This window comes from Manacus vitellinus, unplaced genomic scaffold, assembly GCF_001715985.3.
Source record: "Manacus vitellinus isolate BGI_N305 unplaced genomic scaffold, ASM171598v3 scaffold_43_pilon, whole genome shotgun sequence".
Lineage (NCBI taxonomy): Eukaryota > Metazoa > Chordata > Aves > Passeriformes > Pipridae > Manacus > Manacus vitellinus.
Window position 1 is genome coordinate 4,156,331 of NW_021940560.1, and position 20,193 is coordinate 4,176,523.

The window sequence follows — 20,193 nt, forward strand, 5'->3', positions numbered from 1 at the left end:
CTGTATTCATCACAAAGCAGAATAAGCATGAGAAAGCAGTTTCTGATAGCAATATCTGTTTCTCATGAATTTTCTCATGAAATTTCAGTTATTCGAAATACATCACCTCTGACACCAAAAAAAAGATTGCATGAAGGAATCATGAGGAGAGATCTGGATCAGGCTGGCTGAAGCAGCTCAGGATCCAAGAGGTATGGTTCTGTTGTGTTATGAAACCAAATGCTCACATTTTGCTCTCATTTACATATATGTCATTCCTCCCAAACCAGGGAGCATTGTTTGAGCAAAGACAAAAAGAAGTCAGTTTGCTATATAATTACATCCATGATCCGTGTGGATCCTGGTTATAATAAAACAATCTTACTGAGTGAATATACAACTGGAGACCTTTGAATTACTTGTTAGTTCCTTGGGGCTTTATCATGCAGGAGCCAGTTTAGGGACAATTCTGTTACTAGATTGCAAACAAAATCAGTTTCATAATTTCAGAGGAGCAAAACAAGCTAAAAAATCTTCTCTTAAAGAAGGGAAAGCCTTGACATAAAGCCTCCTTTTTAAGCTGCCCTCCTCCTTTGCCCTGTGCCTTCCTCCTGTTGGTACAATTTCTCTCACTTAGGTATCAATCCCGTTAGACTGCAGTATTATATGGTTAAAACATTGATGTAACACAAGCTGCTACAGCAAATAATTGAAGTAATAAAATACAACTGCAGTTATTTGCTCTCTTGAATTGCAGGCAGAAAAAAAAAAAGGAAAGGGTTTGCTTTTTTTTAAACTGACCCCACAGTGTTGCATACAGACAGCAAAACTTTTTTAGAGTGTTTTCTTTTCTTGCTGTAAAACTTTTTTGAAAAAATCATCATGCAGTTGTAGTAACTTGGTTTTTTTTCCCACAGGAAAAACGATCAGTTTGCATTGTGGAGTTATGCCTTCATAATTTTATTTTAAAAATATAACTTTATATTTAAGCGACAGAGATATTGAAAGAATCTGAAACTACACCTCTTTTTTTTTTTCCTTTAAAGAAACTTGATGGACCTAGTGTGTGTGTGTGTGTGTGTGTGTGTGTGTGTGTGTGAGTGAACATCTCCTCCAGGCTAAGACTGATTTTGTCAAGTGTTAGCCCAAAGTGTTCTATTAATGGCTGAACTGTAAAGTCTGACTAAATGGGGTTTGCAGTGGAAATCCTGCCAGCTCCTTGCCTGTGTGTGTGCTGTACTAGGGCATAGAGCCTCACAGCCTTGCCTTATTCTGGAGGAAAAGAGAGGATTTTTGTCTCTGTCTCTTTACCTTTTTCATGGCTAGGAGGTGGATGCCCTCATGTGTGAGCTTCCCTGAATCTGCCTCTGACCAGGGGGTATGTCAGGACCTTCATTCTCTCTTTGGCACAGAGCAAGCAACACACACAGTGAGCTGGCTTTAAATTTCTCTAGACTTTTTGTTTCAGCGCGTACAAGTGTCAACTACTTGATTTACAAAGTGTATTAACATTATTTTAATATCTAGAAAACATTGTTTGATTCTTTTTTATTTCGTAGGTTAAGTGGTTTGTTTTATTTATTAAGCCTATTGAACAAGATTTTATGGAAAATTCAGAAGACAAAATGCCCTGTTTTCCTCTACATGTTCACAAATAGATATATTATACAATGCTAGAAAAAGGCAAAAGGCCAAACTCATCTCTGGTGTAATTCCAGTAAAAGCAATAAAATTACACAAGGCATGAATTTGGCCCAGGCACTGTAAATGTTACTCTGGTGCACACCGAGTGTCTGCTTGTTGTTACTGGCACAGCTTAAAATACAAATCCCCCTTTTTTTTTCATAGAAATGGATATATTTCTCTGGAACAGATTAATCAATGAACCAGGTATCAGGTAACTATGACAAAGACAACAACTGCTTCAAATGCCTGCCTGTTTTATGGCTTTTTCTTCTTCGAACTAACTTAGAGTCTCTCTTTTCCAATTTTTAAATAATTATATATTTATTCTCTTTTGTGTCTTACCATTGCAAAGCTTTTATTCCTTTTTTTTTTTCAGTTGGATTTTTTTTTTTTTGCTGTTGTCTCCTTTTCTCTAATTTGTCTTGTATGCCCTTCCGTGATGTTTCCTGTTGACACTTCTTGATATTTTTTCTAACTCAGAATGTGGCTTTCTAGCAGACACAGAGGCCCCAGAGTGAATACCCTTCAGAGCCAACTCTGACTTGGACCTTGCACAACACTATTAACTGGCTCTTACTCTAAGAAAGGTGGCTATAGCGGGATTGCCTGAGCCTGAAGACAGAAATGGTTGAGGAAAGCTTGCCAACATGTTCGCACTGAATTCAACCGCTCTTAATTTCCACTCAAAAGAAGAATTTGAAAAAAAAAAAAAAAAGCACCAAACATTTTAAATCACAAACTTTTTCAAGGGCTTTTCTCAGAACTTTGTTGTTTTATATTGCATTCATCTGTATGTTTGAGTTTATGCTCGTTGGCCACTTTAAAGTAAACATAGTTCAATGCCCTCAGAAACAGATTTCTTCAGCCCATTAGAATTCCCTGAAAAAGGCTTTATCTGCTGAACTGCTGGATATTTTTTTGTGTGTGTAATTTTTTTTCTATCAGTTTGTTTCCTTTTTTTTTTCTTTTCTTTTACATTCAGTGCATATAAAGGTTGAGAGCAGAAGCCTCCTTGGAACAAGACAGAATCATAAAAGACTTCAGGAATCTCATCACAAGCTAAACAGTACAAATTGCACATTCTTCATGGAAGTATTAGCTTTTAGTGCGTGCCTGGATCCAAGCATAATAGATTATCCCAAAGTGGGAAAGAATGAACAGTACAAAATTAGCAGAACTGGGAGCTCAGATCATTTGGTGGAGCAACATGATCTCTGTACTTTCAGGGTACTGAATTCTAAAGCCACTGGAAACAGTATGTAAAATTACATCAGAGTAAGCAAGGAAGCATGTGTAGACCTGGGAGAATCAAAAAAGAGCTTGGAAAATACATTTCCAGAGGAAAATAAGAACTGAAGATCAGTGAATGAGCTTGTAGGAAACAAACTGCTATTCATAAGAATTTCTTGCTTTGAGGACAGAAAGATACGACAGAGGGAAAACATAAATAAAATACATTTCAGTGGTTGTTCAGTGGCCAAGTGCTGTTGGAGAATAATCCTGCACTCAGACAGAAATATAAAATGGCACAGAGTAGGTCAGTCTCCTGAGGTTTCCCTTCTTCTCAAGGAAGCCCTGCCAGAACAAATCCTTTATGCCACTGGCTGGTGGGTTTGGTCTAACCGTGCTGGGAGTAGCCCAGGAACACTGTGCATTTACTGGGAGCCCCAAGATGGTGGTGAACATACTCTGGCAGAACTACCCTGTACTTTCCTGCCTCCTCCCTCAGGTCCTTAGGAATGGGAATGAATTATTTTTGAGAACCAAACAGATAGAAATTGCTTAAGTTAAATACAACCCTGAGGAGCATGTTGCTGAACACAGATGTGATACTGAGGAGTACTGTAATGCATATAGGGATGGAGGTGGGTGGTGGAGTCCCCATCCCTGGAGGGATTTAAAAGCTGTGCAGATGTAGCACTTGGGGACATGGTTTAATGGTGGGCTTGGCAGTGCTGAGTTAATGGTTGGACTCAATGATCTTAGAGGCCTTTTCCCACCCAAACAATTCTGTAAGCTTCCAGGGATTTTGTACAGTGGTTATTAATCCATACCTTGGCTGCACATTCTGCCATCCTCAATGTTTTATAATCCACTAACTACACCATACCAAAGACAATGATCCCAGCATGGGAGTCATCAGCTTTAGAAGGTATTTGGGATTTTTTTTCTTTTAAAATTATTCTGCTGTGTTTTCCTCTATTAGAAAATGAGATTACATTAGACTGTTTTAAAAACTCATATTTTTCCTAGCTATATAAATATATTCACAATACTTTATATTTCTTAAAACTCATTTCCTCTTTGCTTAACTCCTTGAGATAAGTGAACTCTCCTCTGTGTAAACACTCTACCAGAATACTGACTACCTTTTAAGCGATATATGATTTAGAAGGTAATGAAATATCACTTTCTTTTTTCTTTTTTTTTTTTTTATTATAAATAGGTTTTAAAGTGCTTTTAGCTGCACTTTAGCTTTTAGATTAAGAGATAAAACTGATGAAAGGGACACAACCTTCTGTCACAGGGCAGCATGGCATTTGGGAGGTGAGGTAGTTTAAAATACCATTTTTATCTTCATTTCTCTCCATTGGGATGACTGTATTTCTTTTATACATCCCATAAGGTACTTTATCTTTGCCATAAAGGCATTTTCTTCCTTAAACACTGAATATTCTGCAGTATGAGACTGTGTGTCTGCATGTCTGCAATGATCTTATGCACAATCAAAGCACAGCTAAGGACATTAAATTAATTAAAGACAAACTGAGTATTGGTTTTAGGTATTTTGGGGTGTCAAAATTTGGAAGCCTATGAGAAATCTGAATTTTTGAGAGCAAGCACTTAAAAATTCTTGCAAAATCATATCTTCTTAAATATTGCACATCCAGTCTTTAAGTGCCTAAAGGTCCCTTCTGAAGTCTCACTGGTCCTACCTCAGCAGATCAACTCCCCCCCAGGCCAAAAGCCCATACTCAGGAGTTTTTTTGTCACTGTTCTTATTTAACATGATTTGTTCACTGGGGCTCAGAGCAATGAAATCCAGTAAATAATACATTGGACAAACAGAGAAGATAACAAAAGGAAATAGTTAAGGTACTATAATAATTTTAGCCATTCTTTTTTCAGGTCACTATAATCTGCCCAAAGATAACTAATTGTTCAAAGTAAACATTCCACTCTGACCACAAAAGGAATCCATTACACAAACATATAATTCACAGTCATTTTTAGTGGGTTGTAAACAGTTTGGAATGAGCATAAAATGGGACAAAAATCAAAGTGAGCATTTAGAAATGAAAAAGTGTTTGCTACAAAAGGTCAGTCCCTTTACTTGGCAAACTATGTAGAAAAGCCTGGGAAAATGTTGAACACACAAGCAGTAAGGGAATTTTAAAGCCAACAACCTCCCTGTTTCTTTAAACAGACATCGGAACCTATAACTGGATCCTGTCAAACAAACGACAGCAAAAAAACATAACAGCTGCTAAGAAGTAAAGTTGAAAGATAAAGTTTTCTAAGCTAAGAACCTTCTCAGAAGTGGACTAAAGGTCTTTCTTAAATCTTTAAGCAAGGTTATGGATCCCAGGGTGGCTTTTAGGCATTGAATCAAATATGTAATTTTGTGTATCGTTCCTGTCAGAGCATCCTGTGCTCCAAGAAAAGCAACAGAAAACAGTATCTGCAACGTCCAGCTCTGAATGGGAACGGTACCTGCAATCATCAGCTTTGCTGGCTGCAGTGTCATTTTTCAAGTCATTTAGGTTGATTTGAGAACACTAACTTGGATTTGGGAATGGAGGGAGAAAATGAAGGATGTTTCAAAAGAGAGATGAAAGTTAAATTATATGTCCCTGGAGCATTAGGGATGTATTTCTTTACAAATCCTAAGCCACACTGGATACCCTCAATACGTTTCGGATACAGACTGCTCAGGGTGTTCATTTACTCTGTCATTAGACACACAGACAAATGATCTTCCCTGGAAAAGAGTTTAGTATCAGACTGTTTTCACACGATAAAACACTACTATGAGAAGTTCTGGATGGCACGTTGTTTAGGTACAACACAGACTGACATTTTAATTTTTTTTAATGCGTTCTACTCATGCCGTTCACATATTAAAAAAAAAAAAAAAAAAGGCAAAAAAAGACAGCCAAGATTTTCAAAGGGTCATGGATAACAAAATAAATAGGCGACTCCAGAAACGACTGGGAAGAATATCTGGCCTAGAAACACCAAAAAGTCTTGCAATGGGCCCCACCCTTGGCAGGAGTGCTCAGCATGTGAGTTATAGTGCACTGGGAGGATTGTCCCAGGCTTTCCTCACTGTACTGCTCAGCTCAGGGTTGGTGCTACCTGTCAGATGCTTCCCAGGGAGAAGAAGAAGGAGATTGAATACGGAATGAAATACGGGAATACAGACTGAAAAAGTCAGGTCAACAGATAGCCCCAGAAAAGCCTGAGGCCTACCCAAGGTAAGTAAGGATGGAAAATCAAAAGAAGACACTGAAAAACCAAGGAATATGCTCTTCCAGGAAAAATTTTCCCTTGAAGTCCCTAAGAAAGTAGAAAATGAAGAAATGCTGGAGATTTTTGAGTATCCACTGTATTACTTCAACTTGATTGCTGTATGGTACAGAATAATTCTCTTAGCCTCACTAGGTTACACCAAAGATATGGGAGATTTTTCTATTTAAGATTTTGCTTGAGATACCAAGGCTACAACACTCTTGGCCAAGATACTGTTGACTTCAGTGGTATAGGTCTGGATAGCTCAATAATTGGGACTAGAAGTTCATCGAAAATTGTGAATGAATAATTCAGTAATTATTATCAGTAATTCATAAGTACAGGAAGAATGAAGGGAAAAAAATGAGCTTGCTTAAAAAAAAAAATAAAAATTAAATGTGACAATTGCCTTTCAAGTTTCCAGGAACAGGCACTTTTCTATTGCCTCTTTTTATTAAACTCCACTGTCAGCTCTGCAAGATGGCTGAGAAAATGGAGAAAGACCTTCTGCTTCTCGGTCCTACTTCAATAACTAAAAATACCAAAGGAGGCTGAAAAAAATGGAACTCACTCCATTTTTTTTTCACATTCACAAGTGAATCCTTGTTGAATAGATAAATATGCATTATGTTATGAGCTTTTTAGAGTAGAACTTATAAAGCACCCCTGTACTGAAATGGTGAAGAAGCAAAGCTGGGGATAAATGACCAAAATCTGATCTAAGTTAGAGCAGAATAGTAGTAGAATAAATATCCTTTTGATATTCATTTTAAAATAGTGTAACTAAACCGGAAATCTTGCCAATGGTTAATGCCAACCTCCACATTTTTATTCTGTGGGAGAATATTGCTACAGTTGGCTATTGTGTGTAACCTCTTCTACACAGGAAAATGTACTAATTAATATGGTTTATTCAGATCCCTGCTAGACTCTATTTCTGTGCACAGTGATAATGCTTTAAAAATCAGAAAAACAAATAGAAAATCAGTAGGTGAATAATAATGAAATCCATGAGCTGATAACTAAGAACACAACCGTTCAGTGAAGTATGAATGTTTTGTAAGAAACATTTAGGGATGGTCTCTTAAGGTCTTTTTTTCCTAATAATCCTTTATCTTAAGCGAAGCACGCAAGTAACATTTTTGGTACAGTTACAGTGTGTAGATGATATATTTTCTAAATAGGAAAAAAAGCTTTTCTAGCCCAGCCAATATGCCAGCTGTACCGAGTATCTAGGCCATCTTACTAAGACTATGAAAGTAAACATACAGTTTTCATTAAATGTGCCTTTCCCATAATTGGTACATAAGTATTTCCCATGACTCTGCAGTTGAGTATCTTGGCTGGAGGCATATCTGGCCATTAAGAGGAGGGCTTCAGATCTGTTGAGTCTCAGCCATGCCGGGAGACTTGGCACCTCCACATACTGCTTCCTAATACCAACCCCGGTATAAAATGTCATCAGAAGCTTGCATAAACATTGGACTTAGCTTCACATAAATTACTGCTGTCCTGAGATAGTTTATGCCAGAACTTAGTAAAAACAACACTTTGGGTAAATAGAATGTGAGTAAATGCAAGCATCTTAATCCAAGAAAACGATAATAGAAAAAAACCCGCGTATCAAATATAAACTCATAAATATAGTGATAAAGTGAAATTTTTGTCTCATGCCATATGATTAGCTTCTATTTACATGTTAGACTAACTAAAAGGGGTAGACTTCTCTAAGTCACAGCAAATTTGAAGGAAACACAAGAAAAACAATGCAATTCTCGTAAGGATGAACTCCTTTGAAGGAACAGTGATACGTTTAGTTTCTAATATGAATACTTTTTTGATAATCACACAGACGGTAAACATCTAACTATGTTTCTTGGATTTTTCTATTACAGTTCAGCAGTGCAGAAACCTCTGGCCTCACTTCTCCTGGGAGGAGTGGTCAGATACCACAAAACGTCTATGAAATATCCAGCGCATCTTTTGGAGAACCTGTGCTGAGATCGTAACCAAGCAGTCCTTTAGGCATGTTCTGCACGGTGTGGCATTTTTACAATCTAATCTCTGCCTTTCCTTTTCGTGTTCTGAATTTCTCCTCACAATTCCTCCTCTATTAATAGTCACTTCACACATTTCTCCCCTTTCTTTATCCAGCCTCCAGCCTCCCTCCAAAAAAACCCAATGCTACTATCTCCCCCTACCGAACAATCTCCGATTTGTTTCAGTCTCTGACTTCCTGCCAATGATTCTGGGAGTAATAATATCCCAGTGCTCTCTTTGCTGTATAATTAAAGCATGAATTTCCCTGAGTTTGAAACTCCAGGGTAGTTTTATTGCACCTTTCACTATAAAACCAGGTAACAATGGCGGAATTAAAATAGCTTTTTTCCTTTGCGGATAACGCTCTAAGTATCTTTTTATTTTTCATGGGTTCTCTTGTTCTGAGACTCCAGTATATGGCAGTGACAATGGGTTCACCCAGCCTTATTCTGAAAATAAATTTTCTATCTTTTGCAAGATATATGTTTCCCCAGATCCCTGGAACAAGTTGTAAACTTGTAACAGATGGTGATGAAGCCTCACATTTTTATACAATACATTTTAAGATTCTGCATCTACCGCATGTACCTTCCAAAGAAAATGACCTTCAGTGAGAGAAGATACACTCTGCAGAGAGGAAGGCAGGCAACGGTGTTAAGTACATCTTTTTTATACTATAAAAATCCTTCTTATTAATCAAAACTTGTAATGAGGATGGATACTCATTCCAATAGTTTTATAATATCATGGCTTTTAAGAGAACTGTAAAAATTAGACACCTGCACTCATTAAAAAAAAAAAAAATGGCCACATCAGAATAACATTTATTTTGACTGAATGCAATTCAGGACTTAGGAAAAAGTATTGGCATTACACTCACCAGAGACTTCAGAATGAAAGTTACTGACATTTTATCGACATTTAGCATTTACTTACCCAGAGAAAGACTAAACCAACAACATGTCAAACAAAATATAAGGAATAATCAGCATCAACGGGTGCTATTAGTCTCTTATCATATAAAGAAAATGAAGATACAGAATGTGACATATTTCAGTTCATAACTATATTACGAATTGAACTGTCTTCCTGCCCTGGAAATCTGAGCAGAGTTATGAGGTAAAAGTTTAGATTACTATCAGAAAAAAAGTATTAAATAATAAGGTACGCACCTCTTTTTTCAACAGCTTTTATGCACAGTCTTACAAACTGAGGGACTGTAGATTTCTCGTGCTCACAGACCAAGTGCAAATGGGAACCAAAAATTTGATCTAGATTTGGAAAACAAGAGGAAAATACATTAAGAGATATTATTAGTAGTGGGATTTTTGTCTCTTCTCAGCTTGCCTATTAATTTAAAACTCAGATATCGAAGATAGACAGGCAAAGTTGGAAGAAAATCCTTTTTGAGTCCTAGTGGTCATTAGCTTCTGCCACAGAACCAAATCCCTCAACATCTGCTGCTCACAGTGCTTGGATACTTCCCTCTGGATTCGAGTTTCAATTTCTACTTACACCGTGACCTTGACCTTTCGAGGGCTTGGAGATCTCTGGACCTGCCATAAAAGATGTGGCCATATGTTTGGACTTGCCATAAAAAAATGAAGGCCTTTCTAGAGCCACAAATCCCTCACTTGTTGATTGCAAAATCCTACATGATATCAACTACTGGTCCACCCTAGAAACTCATCTTGTTGGGTGGCCTGTCTCTTCCACACATTTGGAAGTTCCATTTTTGCATGGAGTACCATAGAAGTGAAAGGGCTTCATTACATTGCTTCATCAGGACTTAGTACCATTTCATCTCGTCTTTACAAAAGCTTTTTTTTTTTAATCATCAAATTAACTGCCTAAAAAAAATAGAAGATACTAAATATCTTTGGATGAGGATTGCATCTTACACCAAGTCTAACTTTTGATTGGTGTTACTTCCTTCATGAATAAGCGTTTAAACAGACAATGCTACCTTTTAGGTTTTATGATTTCAAAGTTTTACTGAACTTTGTATGTTGATCTTGAAACGCATCTGTATGAGCAGGTTGAACTCTTCAGATTACTAATTAGCTCCCTCCACCTCATTTCCACTCTATATGTTTGAGAAATTATGAAAAGAGCAATCAGTAACGGGGACGATGTCAGCTAGAATCAGAATGAATCAAACAGATGAGAGGAACTACTCAATAGGAGGCAGTTAAATGTTGAAACAATAGGAGCGTACTGTCATCATTTATCCAGAGAGACAGTCTCCATATAGCATTTCAACAGAGTACTACAGTTTGTAAATTGGTGTAGAGGCTCTGAAAATTATTGTATAGATAGCTGGAGGGTGACAGCACAAGTCTGGGCTCGGCACAGCAAACCCAGCAGCAGCTCTTGCTCTCCTCTACAGCACCCATGGCACTGGGTGTTTCACCTATACTCACTCCCACCACCTTCCACCATAACCAGTTGGAGTGGTTCTTCCTCCCAGCAACACACCTTTTCCTCACTATGTTAGTGGGGAAAAACTGAGCAAAACTCTCATTTTTTTTTATTTCCCGCTTTGCAAGGAGCTTGGCTTTCCTATAATTAATCCCTCCTATTTCACACTCAGCTTAGGTTTCAAGAGCAACTCAGTTGCTTTTTCTTTCCTAATACCTCAGAGAAGGGAACACGACGACAGAAACAAGGTGGGGCGCAGGGGATGGTTTGGACTTCTCGAGATGTATCAGGGAAGTTTATTCCAACACCTCCCAGTGCGTGTGATCTGCATTCTGAGAGAGTACACCAAAGCCTGAATTTAAGTTAGTTGGAGTTTGGGCTGCAGAAGGGATGGAGGACTGGGTTCACAGAACTGCACCGAGGAAGGTTGTGTGCATGTGTGGCGTTAAGCATTAGCGAACAGTCTGTTACATGTTTTGGGGTTATGTTTCTGACAAAGCACAGTCTGGTTACATTTTCTTCATAAAACATTTATAGCTGCCTTCAGTGGTAATTATACTTACAGAGATTTATGATTAAAATGTACTAGCACTTCCTCTTTTGACATCTTAATTGTTTTTCAAAATTTTAGCAAAGACCTGTCAAATTCTTTGCATAATACGGAATGGTCTCCAATGTAAATTATGTTAAAAAGAAGTAAAAAAAAATGTATCTTATTTGGTGGACAAAGACACTTGTAAACAATTTCAGAAGCAAAACAGGCAAAGAGCTGCACTGTGTTTAGATGGCAACATATGAAGATCTGAAACAAAATTAATGCATGGCTGTTCAGCAGCTTCTCTTCTGTGTTATAACCACTTTATGATCAACTTCTAGGATTATTTCACAGTTACTCTTTCAATCCCCTATATGCATACAGAATATTTGGTATTTCTGCGAGGAAATTCTGAAAAGGCTGAAAACAGTTTGGCAATTCTCACCTAGTCCATTACTTCATTTCTTGATGCAGATTCTATATATTGAGCAGAATATTTAACCTCATTTTGTATACCTTTCACTGTATGTATATAGTCATATCCTGTACCCTGCAGTTAAGCTTTAAATCACCTCTTCTTTAGAAAACAGGCACTCAGGGTTTTTGTCTCAGATGAAAGGGCAGCAAAACAGCATTAATTGTTCCTGGGCATCAAAACAGACTATGGTAAAACAACAGCACACAACTGCTTTGGAGGGTTTTTTTCCCCTTCTAGAAATTCATGGCTATTTATAAGTACATGATCCAATAAGTCATCCAAATACTGTCAATTCTGGGTAGTCCCGAACCACAAATTCTGCGACTCTCTCTAATCGATTGATTTTTTTTGCACATAAACATGGGAATGGCAGTAGTTACACTGCCATATTTACAATTACAGAGGTCACAGGGATAGTTGAGGAAAACTCAGTTAAGTCTTTGTGTGGTATTTCAGAAACAAGGAATTATAGGAATGGCAAATTGCTAACTTTTGTAAGCTAGATTTATGAGTAACTAATATTGAAATATTATTTTCTTATTCTTTTATAGGTGTGTATATACATATATTTTAAAACTAGTTTAAAGAAAAACTATCCAGGACATTTATAAAAAAAAAAAAATAAGAAAAGCTCCTAAGGGGATAAGGAAAGCAAAAAAACCTTTGTTTGATTTATTTGAGATAAGGCCCTCCAAAACTTCATTTTTTATGACTTGAAAAAAGAGAGATGTACACAACACTCCTAACCTCTTGTTATGACAGTTTATGTTTCCTATCCAGCTTATTTAACTCAAATGCCTGGGAAATAGACACAATTACCACCTTATGGAATGCTACTTAACTTTAAATGCTCCCCTCTGAATAGAAATCCACTTTATCTTCTCAGAGTTATTCCAGTTTCTCAGGAATTATTTCCTCTATAGGCTCCTGAAATGCTCTTGTTTCATCATTTAAAAATTTAAACTAACAATTGTTCAGAAATATCTTTTATTAGAACAAAGGCAATTCCCATGCAGTGGATTCTGTTCACAAGAGCTCGTACAAAGGAGCTGCATACTATGCCCATATACAGCTTTAATCATTCACTCTTTCAGCTGTTATCAATTTAAAACCAATGAAACTCCCACACTGAGTCCATTTGAGCAGTCAATTTTAATATCTTGGGGCATCTGTAGTTATTCTGAATTGGCTGCAAAAGCAGAACTAACAAGTTAAGCTCTAACCATAAGTCTACATCAGGCTGGTAAACCATACATCAAACGCCGACAGTTAGTCAATACTGTTGTATGAAAAACCAACAAGCATTTTTAAGAAGAGCAATATATTCATAATATGTTTGGTGGTATGGTTTACATTATACATCCCTCCTATCTGCACATTAAAAACTTGGTAGAAGATGGTGGGGCGTGTGACAGCTTTGCACATGGATATAAAACCAGACACCAGAAGAGTAGGGAATGGACATTCACAAGTTGTATAATATAAAATGATGATTACAGCTGCAATGAATTGGCCATTCTGGGGAGCTTCAAGTTTTTCCTGAGCCTGACAGAACTACTTCTTTTTTTTGAGTAGCTCTTGCAGGCTGCAGCAAAGCCACTAATCCTGAGCTGCAGAAATCTCGACTATGGGAGACAATACTTCTGGAAGAGAAACAATTAAAACAAAATCACTGAAGCCACATCCTCACTGAGAATGTCATTGTTTAACTGTTTTGGATGTACATGGATGAGATGTGGCCACACTTGGAAGGAACTCATATTTCAGTGTTTTTTATTAAAAAAAAAACAGGGAAGGGCATGGCTAATACTCCCATTTCTCAGGGAGAAGCTTAAATTCTGACATGAGAGGAGGCAATGTAATGGTACAATGCCCAAGTTTTTAGAAACATGAATTATATCTATGTAATCTCGTGTCTTTCAGGAACTGAATTAACTCTGCTACATCTGGATTTGAGCTGCTGGACTACCAGAGCTCTGTATCAACATCCAAGTTGTTTGTTTTCTTTGTATCTCTTTGAATGTTGGGAGGGAAAAGACGGAAGGAGAACGAAAAGACAAAATAATAGAGGAATGTACAGAGAGAGGAATGGGACAGTAGGAAGCACAACAGAGAATTTTTGGATGGGGAAGTGATGCATTTGGCCCATATTCTGAAAGGTGACTTCTAGCTGCTTGATCTCTAGAGTCAGACACATTAAGTCAGACATTGAAGTGACGCTGATCCCAGACTGGGGCTCCAAATAATGCCATGACACTTTTACAATAAGTGGGGCAGGTCCTCAGCTGACTGAAGTCGGTGAGGTTGTCAATGGAGCTCCCCTGATTTATGCATACTGGGAATCTTGCCAGTCCTTTTAACTTGGAGATTTATTATATATGGCTGATCTGTGGTGGTCATCAATTTTAAAAAAATTATATTTGTGAACAGTTACTATTAAGTGGCATATGAGCTGCCAGATTTGTTTCACATTCTCAGAGAAAAGGAAAATAGTGCTATAGACACAGGTCTCTCTTAAGAAATTCTGGTGTTTTACTTGGGATAAGAGCTCATTTGAATTCAAAGAGAGTGCGCCTGCTGTAGTCCTCAAAACAGGTCTCCAAAAATGAGATATTTACTCTCAGACACATGATGTGACTCTTGGGGATGGTCCTGTGCAGGGCTAAGGGTTGGACTCAATGATCCTCGTGGGTCCCTTCCAGCTCAGCCTATTCTATGTTTCTGTGATTTTGTGATTTCTGAGCATCATGTCAAAGGAACAAATCACTTTGTCCACAGGGTTTGGGTAAAGTATTTCCAAATGTCCCTGTCAAAGAAAGAAATACCCTTGTGACCCATTGTCCCTGGGAGTCAAAGGAAACATTTCCTAACTTTCCCTGAGTTATGATGGGCACCAGATCGCTTGCAAAATTCCTTCATAACCCACAAGAATTACAGAACACACCAAAGGTAGGTCTTAATCTGCTCTTTTGGACTTCTCATGAGCGTTTCACTCATTACATTGAACCACTCCAAGGTCCATTGAAACATATGATGCAATGAAGACATTTTCCCTTGCCTGGAAATGAAATGGTTGGTGATCTCTGTGCTGCGATCTGCACAACCACCAACATATGCTGAGCCCTGTTCTATAGGCTATCAAGCCAAATCACAGCTAGTTCCTTTCACTAGCAATTGAGTGGCTTTTATTTTCATCTTGAAACAGTTGTAACCATTCCAATTCTTATGCTGTTTTGGTTTTTGCCTTCGCTTAGCTTATGAAATAAATTCAGTGAGGTTCCTTCAGTGTCTAGCATTTGGGAAAAAAAGATCCACCCTAAAAAAATAAAAACCAAATAAATTTCTTGCCAGCTGCATAGCTTCATTTTCCTCATTTCCCACAGTGTCATTTATGTTAAGTTGTTGTTCATCCTTTTTTTACTGTTTACTGAGAATGTATTTTCTGATAGTCTTTTACCAACACAACCACCATAGCTTTAAAATCACAGTTCCACAGAAGTTTTTTTCCTTTGTTGGACTAGAAAGCCTCAGAAATCAGGAAGTTAGCAGGCCAATATCAAGTTGAAGGTTGGCAATTCATTTTGGGTAATATTAAATCATGACAAAGCTCAAACATAAAGATCAAAGTTCAATTATAGACTATAAAGCCGCTTTAAAAGAGAAGATTTATATATTATTTTTCTAGCATATTAGTGCAGATTCTGTAAATTCTGAGAATATTTCAATCCCGAGGAACCAAGGACCTCTGCCCTAGAGTATAAATTTGAACAGTTATTCTCAAAATAACGCTGTTAAAATGGCAGACAGGGAACATGCCTCTTATTTACTATTTCTAGGTTATGTGCACGTGTATATATATCTGAACATAAGTGTGCACAGAGACACAAACACATTACACAAAGATCCTGCATTACATATCATCCCAAAAATTATTCAAAACGTTTCTAGACCAAAGATATTTTGTGTAAGCATGAGTGAGGTGGAATGAGGACTGATGATATTCATTAGAGCTCTTGCTGGAGCATGAAAAGCCCCAGTCACCAGCCCATCGCAATGAATGGAGCCAACGTGCTGTTTCCAGCTTCCTTTACTCATAGAAGTAGAAAGCAAATGGGACAACAATGACAAAAATAACTTTTTGTCATGTAAAGTGTCGGCACATCTTCATTTTCAGACCAACATGTAACTATCATTTACCCATTGGTCTGCTACACTCCCTTGTCTGATTGCTATCCTCGTTATTAGTCTCATTTGTTAACTCCCTACTTTACTTTCTACATGGGCGTTTGCTACACTTTACATCAGCAAAGTTTGGTTAAGAGTTAAATGACAATCACGTAATTTCTAGATTTCCTGATAACACTGTTGGCAGAACAAAATACCCCAGGAGATCAAACTGCTATTTAATTTTGAAGCCTGTATTCCCAAATTTGGTTAATGTGGAGAAATGTGTCGAGTCTCCTGGCCAAGTGTGCGCGCATCAGCGACTAACAGAGCACAGAACTGTGTCTGAGTGAACTTACCACCTTAAAATATATTTACTCATGACTATAATTTACGTGTTAAATTTATTGGAGTTTTGGTTCCAATGTGACATACAATGTGAAAAATCAATATAGATTTGAGAGCTTTATAGTGCCCCTGGCAAATATGAATAGCACTTGATGAAAAGTGAAGGTTCTCACGGCACCTACAGTGCCACTGCATTGGAGTAATTAACACCACACGCTTCACAGATATTTATATCAATTCTTCACCAGCACACAGAACAGCTCTTTGTCAGGAATTTGGTACCAAGATGTCCTGCAAGGCTTTATACACACTTTTATTACGAGCCCCTATTTTAAGGGATTTACAATTCTGACAGAAGTATTTCCCTGTGGGATAAAAGTTCGTAGGCATGTTCTCAGAGCTGGAGGAATTTTTTTCCTGTAAAAATTGGTTAACATTTTTTTCCCTTAAGAAAAGAGCAAATAAATAGTTCTGAGAGGTTTCTGCAACCATTTAAGTCACCTTTAGAAAAATAAATAGATGCATCTTATAATACAAAATTCGGCAAGCTTTTCATTTAGTAATCTGGGCGGTTGCATTTTGCGATTTAAAAATATTCTAATGTGAGCCTAAAAATTAACATTTAAAAGTGGTCTCTGCATAAGCACTGCAACTGCATTTTCATAACATTTTAACAGATTAAGGGATAAACTCTGGTGAAGACAATGAAGGAACCTTATCAAATGAGCATTTCACATAGACTTACCGTAGATTGGAATTAAGCCGTGCTAACGAATCCTGCCTCATTTGCATGGCCAAAACCTAATCCTAATGAAACTTCATGGTAGATAACTAACATGTTCTCTTCATGGCAACATTAGTTTGGTCATAGAACTGTGCAGGGTACTGATTCTGAATTACTGTGTCAAAAATCACACATCTATGTTATCCCTGGAAGAGTATCCCAGGTAGAACGAAGCTATGTTTATGAATCAAGAGCTTAATGCAACTGTAGCCAAAACCAAATTCATCTGGCTTTCCTAGAGAAATGTATTAGAGGGTGGATTTGAGCTATGCTAATGAATCTGGATTTGTTAGCAGGGATCACATCTGATCCCTATGTAACACCACAGGAGATTCATCAGCCACACTTTATTAAACTAAAAAACTCCCAGCCCTTAAATCCAGAAATTAAAAGACTATGAATTACTCCTTTATTACTGTAATAACTGAAACAAACTAACATGATGCATTCAAATCCCACCCTCAACTCACAAAGTACTTCAAGGAGGCAAAACTCTGATGTGTTGAAATCAGATACTATGAAGGTGTAAGCACAGATCCTGAAAGTTTGGTGTGTGTGTGTGCACACCTCACACACTCATATTGGTGCATAAATGACATTTTTTTCAAGGTTTCTGTGGCAGTTAGAAGCAGAACTTCATCATTAAGGCACATCACGGTTTCATTTAATGAAGATTTCCTTAGAGTAAACAACACTGCACTGAGCATCTCTGCATGTATCTAAAACATAAGAACTTAATTCATCAAATCTTCTTCTCTTCAGACGTGGGCCCAGCTGGTGTTTAACCCTTGTGGCTGCTTTAGCTTATGCTGGCTAGGGTCAATCTCTTGGCTCAGGACAGACAAGTTTAATACACACTAGCAACACCCCTTGCCATTTTTGACACACCACTGGAAAACTCACCCTGGAGATTGACAGGGGCTGCTGGCAAAATGCCTCTTTCTAGTCAATTTGCATGTGCAGTTGTGGGTTTCACACATAATAATTTGGGAGTGCATAAATTTTTCAAGCATTGCTCCAGACAATATTTGAAAACATGACTTTACTGGAATATTAGTGGTCAAAATGCTACTGCCTTCAACTAGCAGCTTCTTAGCAAAACACTTCTTGCATAAACTAACAAACACGTTTTATCAGAGAAACAATTTTTTAAGGATATGTGTAAGTGATGGCTGACCAACTTAGCAAGAAATTGGAATAGGAAAAAACCCCACATATTCAAAGCACTTATTCGCTGACATGTATTTTAAACTGTTAAAAATGGATCTTGTTGGTGAGTTAGAAAAATAATGAGAGAAGACTGCAGAAAGTATTCCAACAAATTAGTCAGCACAGCATCTGAAGTTCCTATTTTGGGTTCTAAAATATAAACTATCTCAGTATATTTTCTTAAAAAGAAGTGGAGTTGTGCAGCATGTTGATTTGCATTGTACATGGTGTCAAATGGAGAGGCTTCTGCTGTTTGCACACCAAAGCAGAAAAATTGAAGCAGCAGTCCGGTATCACAGAGATGGATGTAACCACACATTGATTTTTTATCTGTATAGTTCAGAAGTGTAAGTTTTATGAGATACAGCAACAAATCCATATCTAAGAAGTGTTTGTCCAATGCGCTTATTCATCTGAGAGTCAGATGACCATTTGTGGATTGTTAATTTTTATGCCCCCAAAAAGTACGTAAGACCAGACACACCTTTAATAAGTCCCTTTTCTTGCAATGTTTTCAAGGAGGGTCTTCGGGAGATGAACTTCTTTAATCTGCTTTTAACTCGGTTTCTGTCATTTGTGTCAGAGGCACTGTAGTTCAGCCTGAAAACTGAAGGAAATCAGAAGAAAAAGCTTGAGTGAAACAATATTTCTGAACTAATAGTAGTTTGCTCAAGTATCCTTAGGAAATAGTGGCCATAAGCACCCCAGTAAAATCAAAATCATGCGGTAGGTCAGCAGTGGAGCTGGTTGGACATTGCAACCCATCTGATTAATACTTTTGTGAATAAACATGATGAGTTCACTCTGCCGGTCCTGCACGGAGCCCTGTTATTTATTGCCCATAAGTATTTGGATGGAGACCAGTTTACTCATGAAACGTTCACGAATCCCACAAGTTTCACATGGATGAATTCTCTGCTAAAACTCTAGACTCCAAGTGTGCTACGCACTATTAGCTGTGTACTACTTGTTATGAGAAAGGATGGATGGTTAGACCACTAGTGAAGGACTGAATTTTCTCGCCAAGATGGATTAAGAGTTATATATATATTTAATGCAGTTACAGAAAACATGGCTATCCGCCATGAAATGTGTGCAAGATGCATTAATTTATGGAAAGAAAAGTATTCCCGTCCTAATGATTATATTTTATTGTATTTAAGCATTTACCAAGCTGAGAAACATTTTGAGCTCAATTTATTCCTGCTCTGTGTCAAAAAGACATAGAATCCAGTTGCAGAAAATCCCCTGGAGTAAGTTTGAAAGGCATAAATTTAACTTCTTCTCTGCTGAGGTGCTTACAGGGCACCATGATAGATATCAAAATAGGTCGTATTAGTAGGGAGGAGAAGCTTGGCATGCTCCAGAAGCTGAAGTGATGCCATGGAAAGACCTTTTCCAAAGTTTTCTCTGAACAAGCAGGTTTTTAAAGATTTCTAACAAATCACCTGAGACTCACCACCCTTGAATAACTCTTGTTCAGTGTCCTGAGCTCTCTCACCCTGTACTTTCCCCCCAGTGCTGAGCAGGCTAATGCAGAAATCTACAGCCTCCCTTGGCAAGAGCCTTCAGCTGAGAGGGGGGTGGTTTCTGATTTCTGTGGGAAGAACAGCTTTCCATCTTCTCTTGTAAATCAATTAACAGATCTATCAATCAATCAATCCACCCAAATACAATATTCTCCACAAGGTGAGAATATGATGAGGTGGTCCATTGTCGCTTTGACAGAATATCTAAATAGTACCCTGGATAATTTAGCTGCAGTTACAGAGATGCTCCCTGATCTCCCCACCCAGAATGAATCTCCTCTATAATACATTGATATCCATATAGAGGATCCAAGCAAAGAGAGAAAGCAAAATTAAAAGTATGATCATTATTATCATTCTATGTTTTTATCAAGGTGTTTTTCATTAGTTATAAACAAAACCAGAACGTTTAAAGGTGCACAATTATAAAACAATGGCAAGCTAAAATAACTGGTTAAGCAATAGCAACAACCCTGGAATATTGTGGTTTACATTACAAATCTGATTT

At 37.6% G+C, this 20,193-nt stretch overlaps 1 protein-coding gene across 1 annotated transcript in view; it reads right to left on the reverse strand.

Moving 5' to 3' along the window:
• Nucleotides 1–20,193, reverse strand: part of ARHGAP15 (Rho GTPase activating protein 15) — a 331,248-nt gene that overhangs the window by 120,537 nt on the left and 190,518 nt on the right. Inside the window, exons 9-10 of the mRNA XM_018078934.2 lie at nucleotides 18,641–18,763; nucleotides 9,390–9,488 (exon numbers count right to left, since the gene is read on the reverse strand). Coding sequence (XP_017934423.1) covers nucleotides 9,390–9,488; nucleotides 18,641–18,763 — 222 coding nt within the window. The remainder of the gene's footprint in view (nucleotides 1–9,389; nucleotides 9,489–18,640; nucleotides 18,764–20,193) is intronic.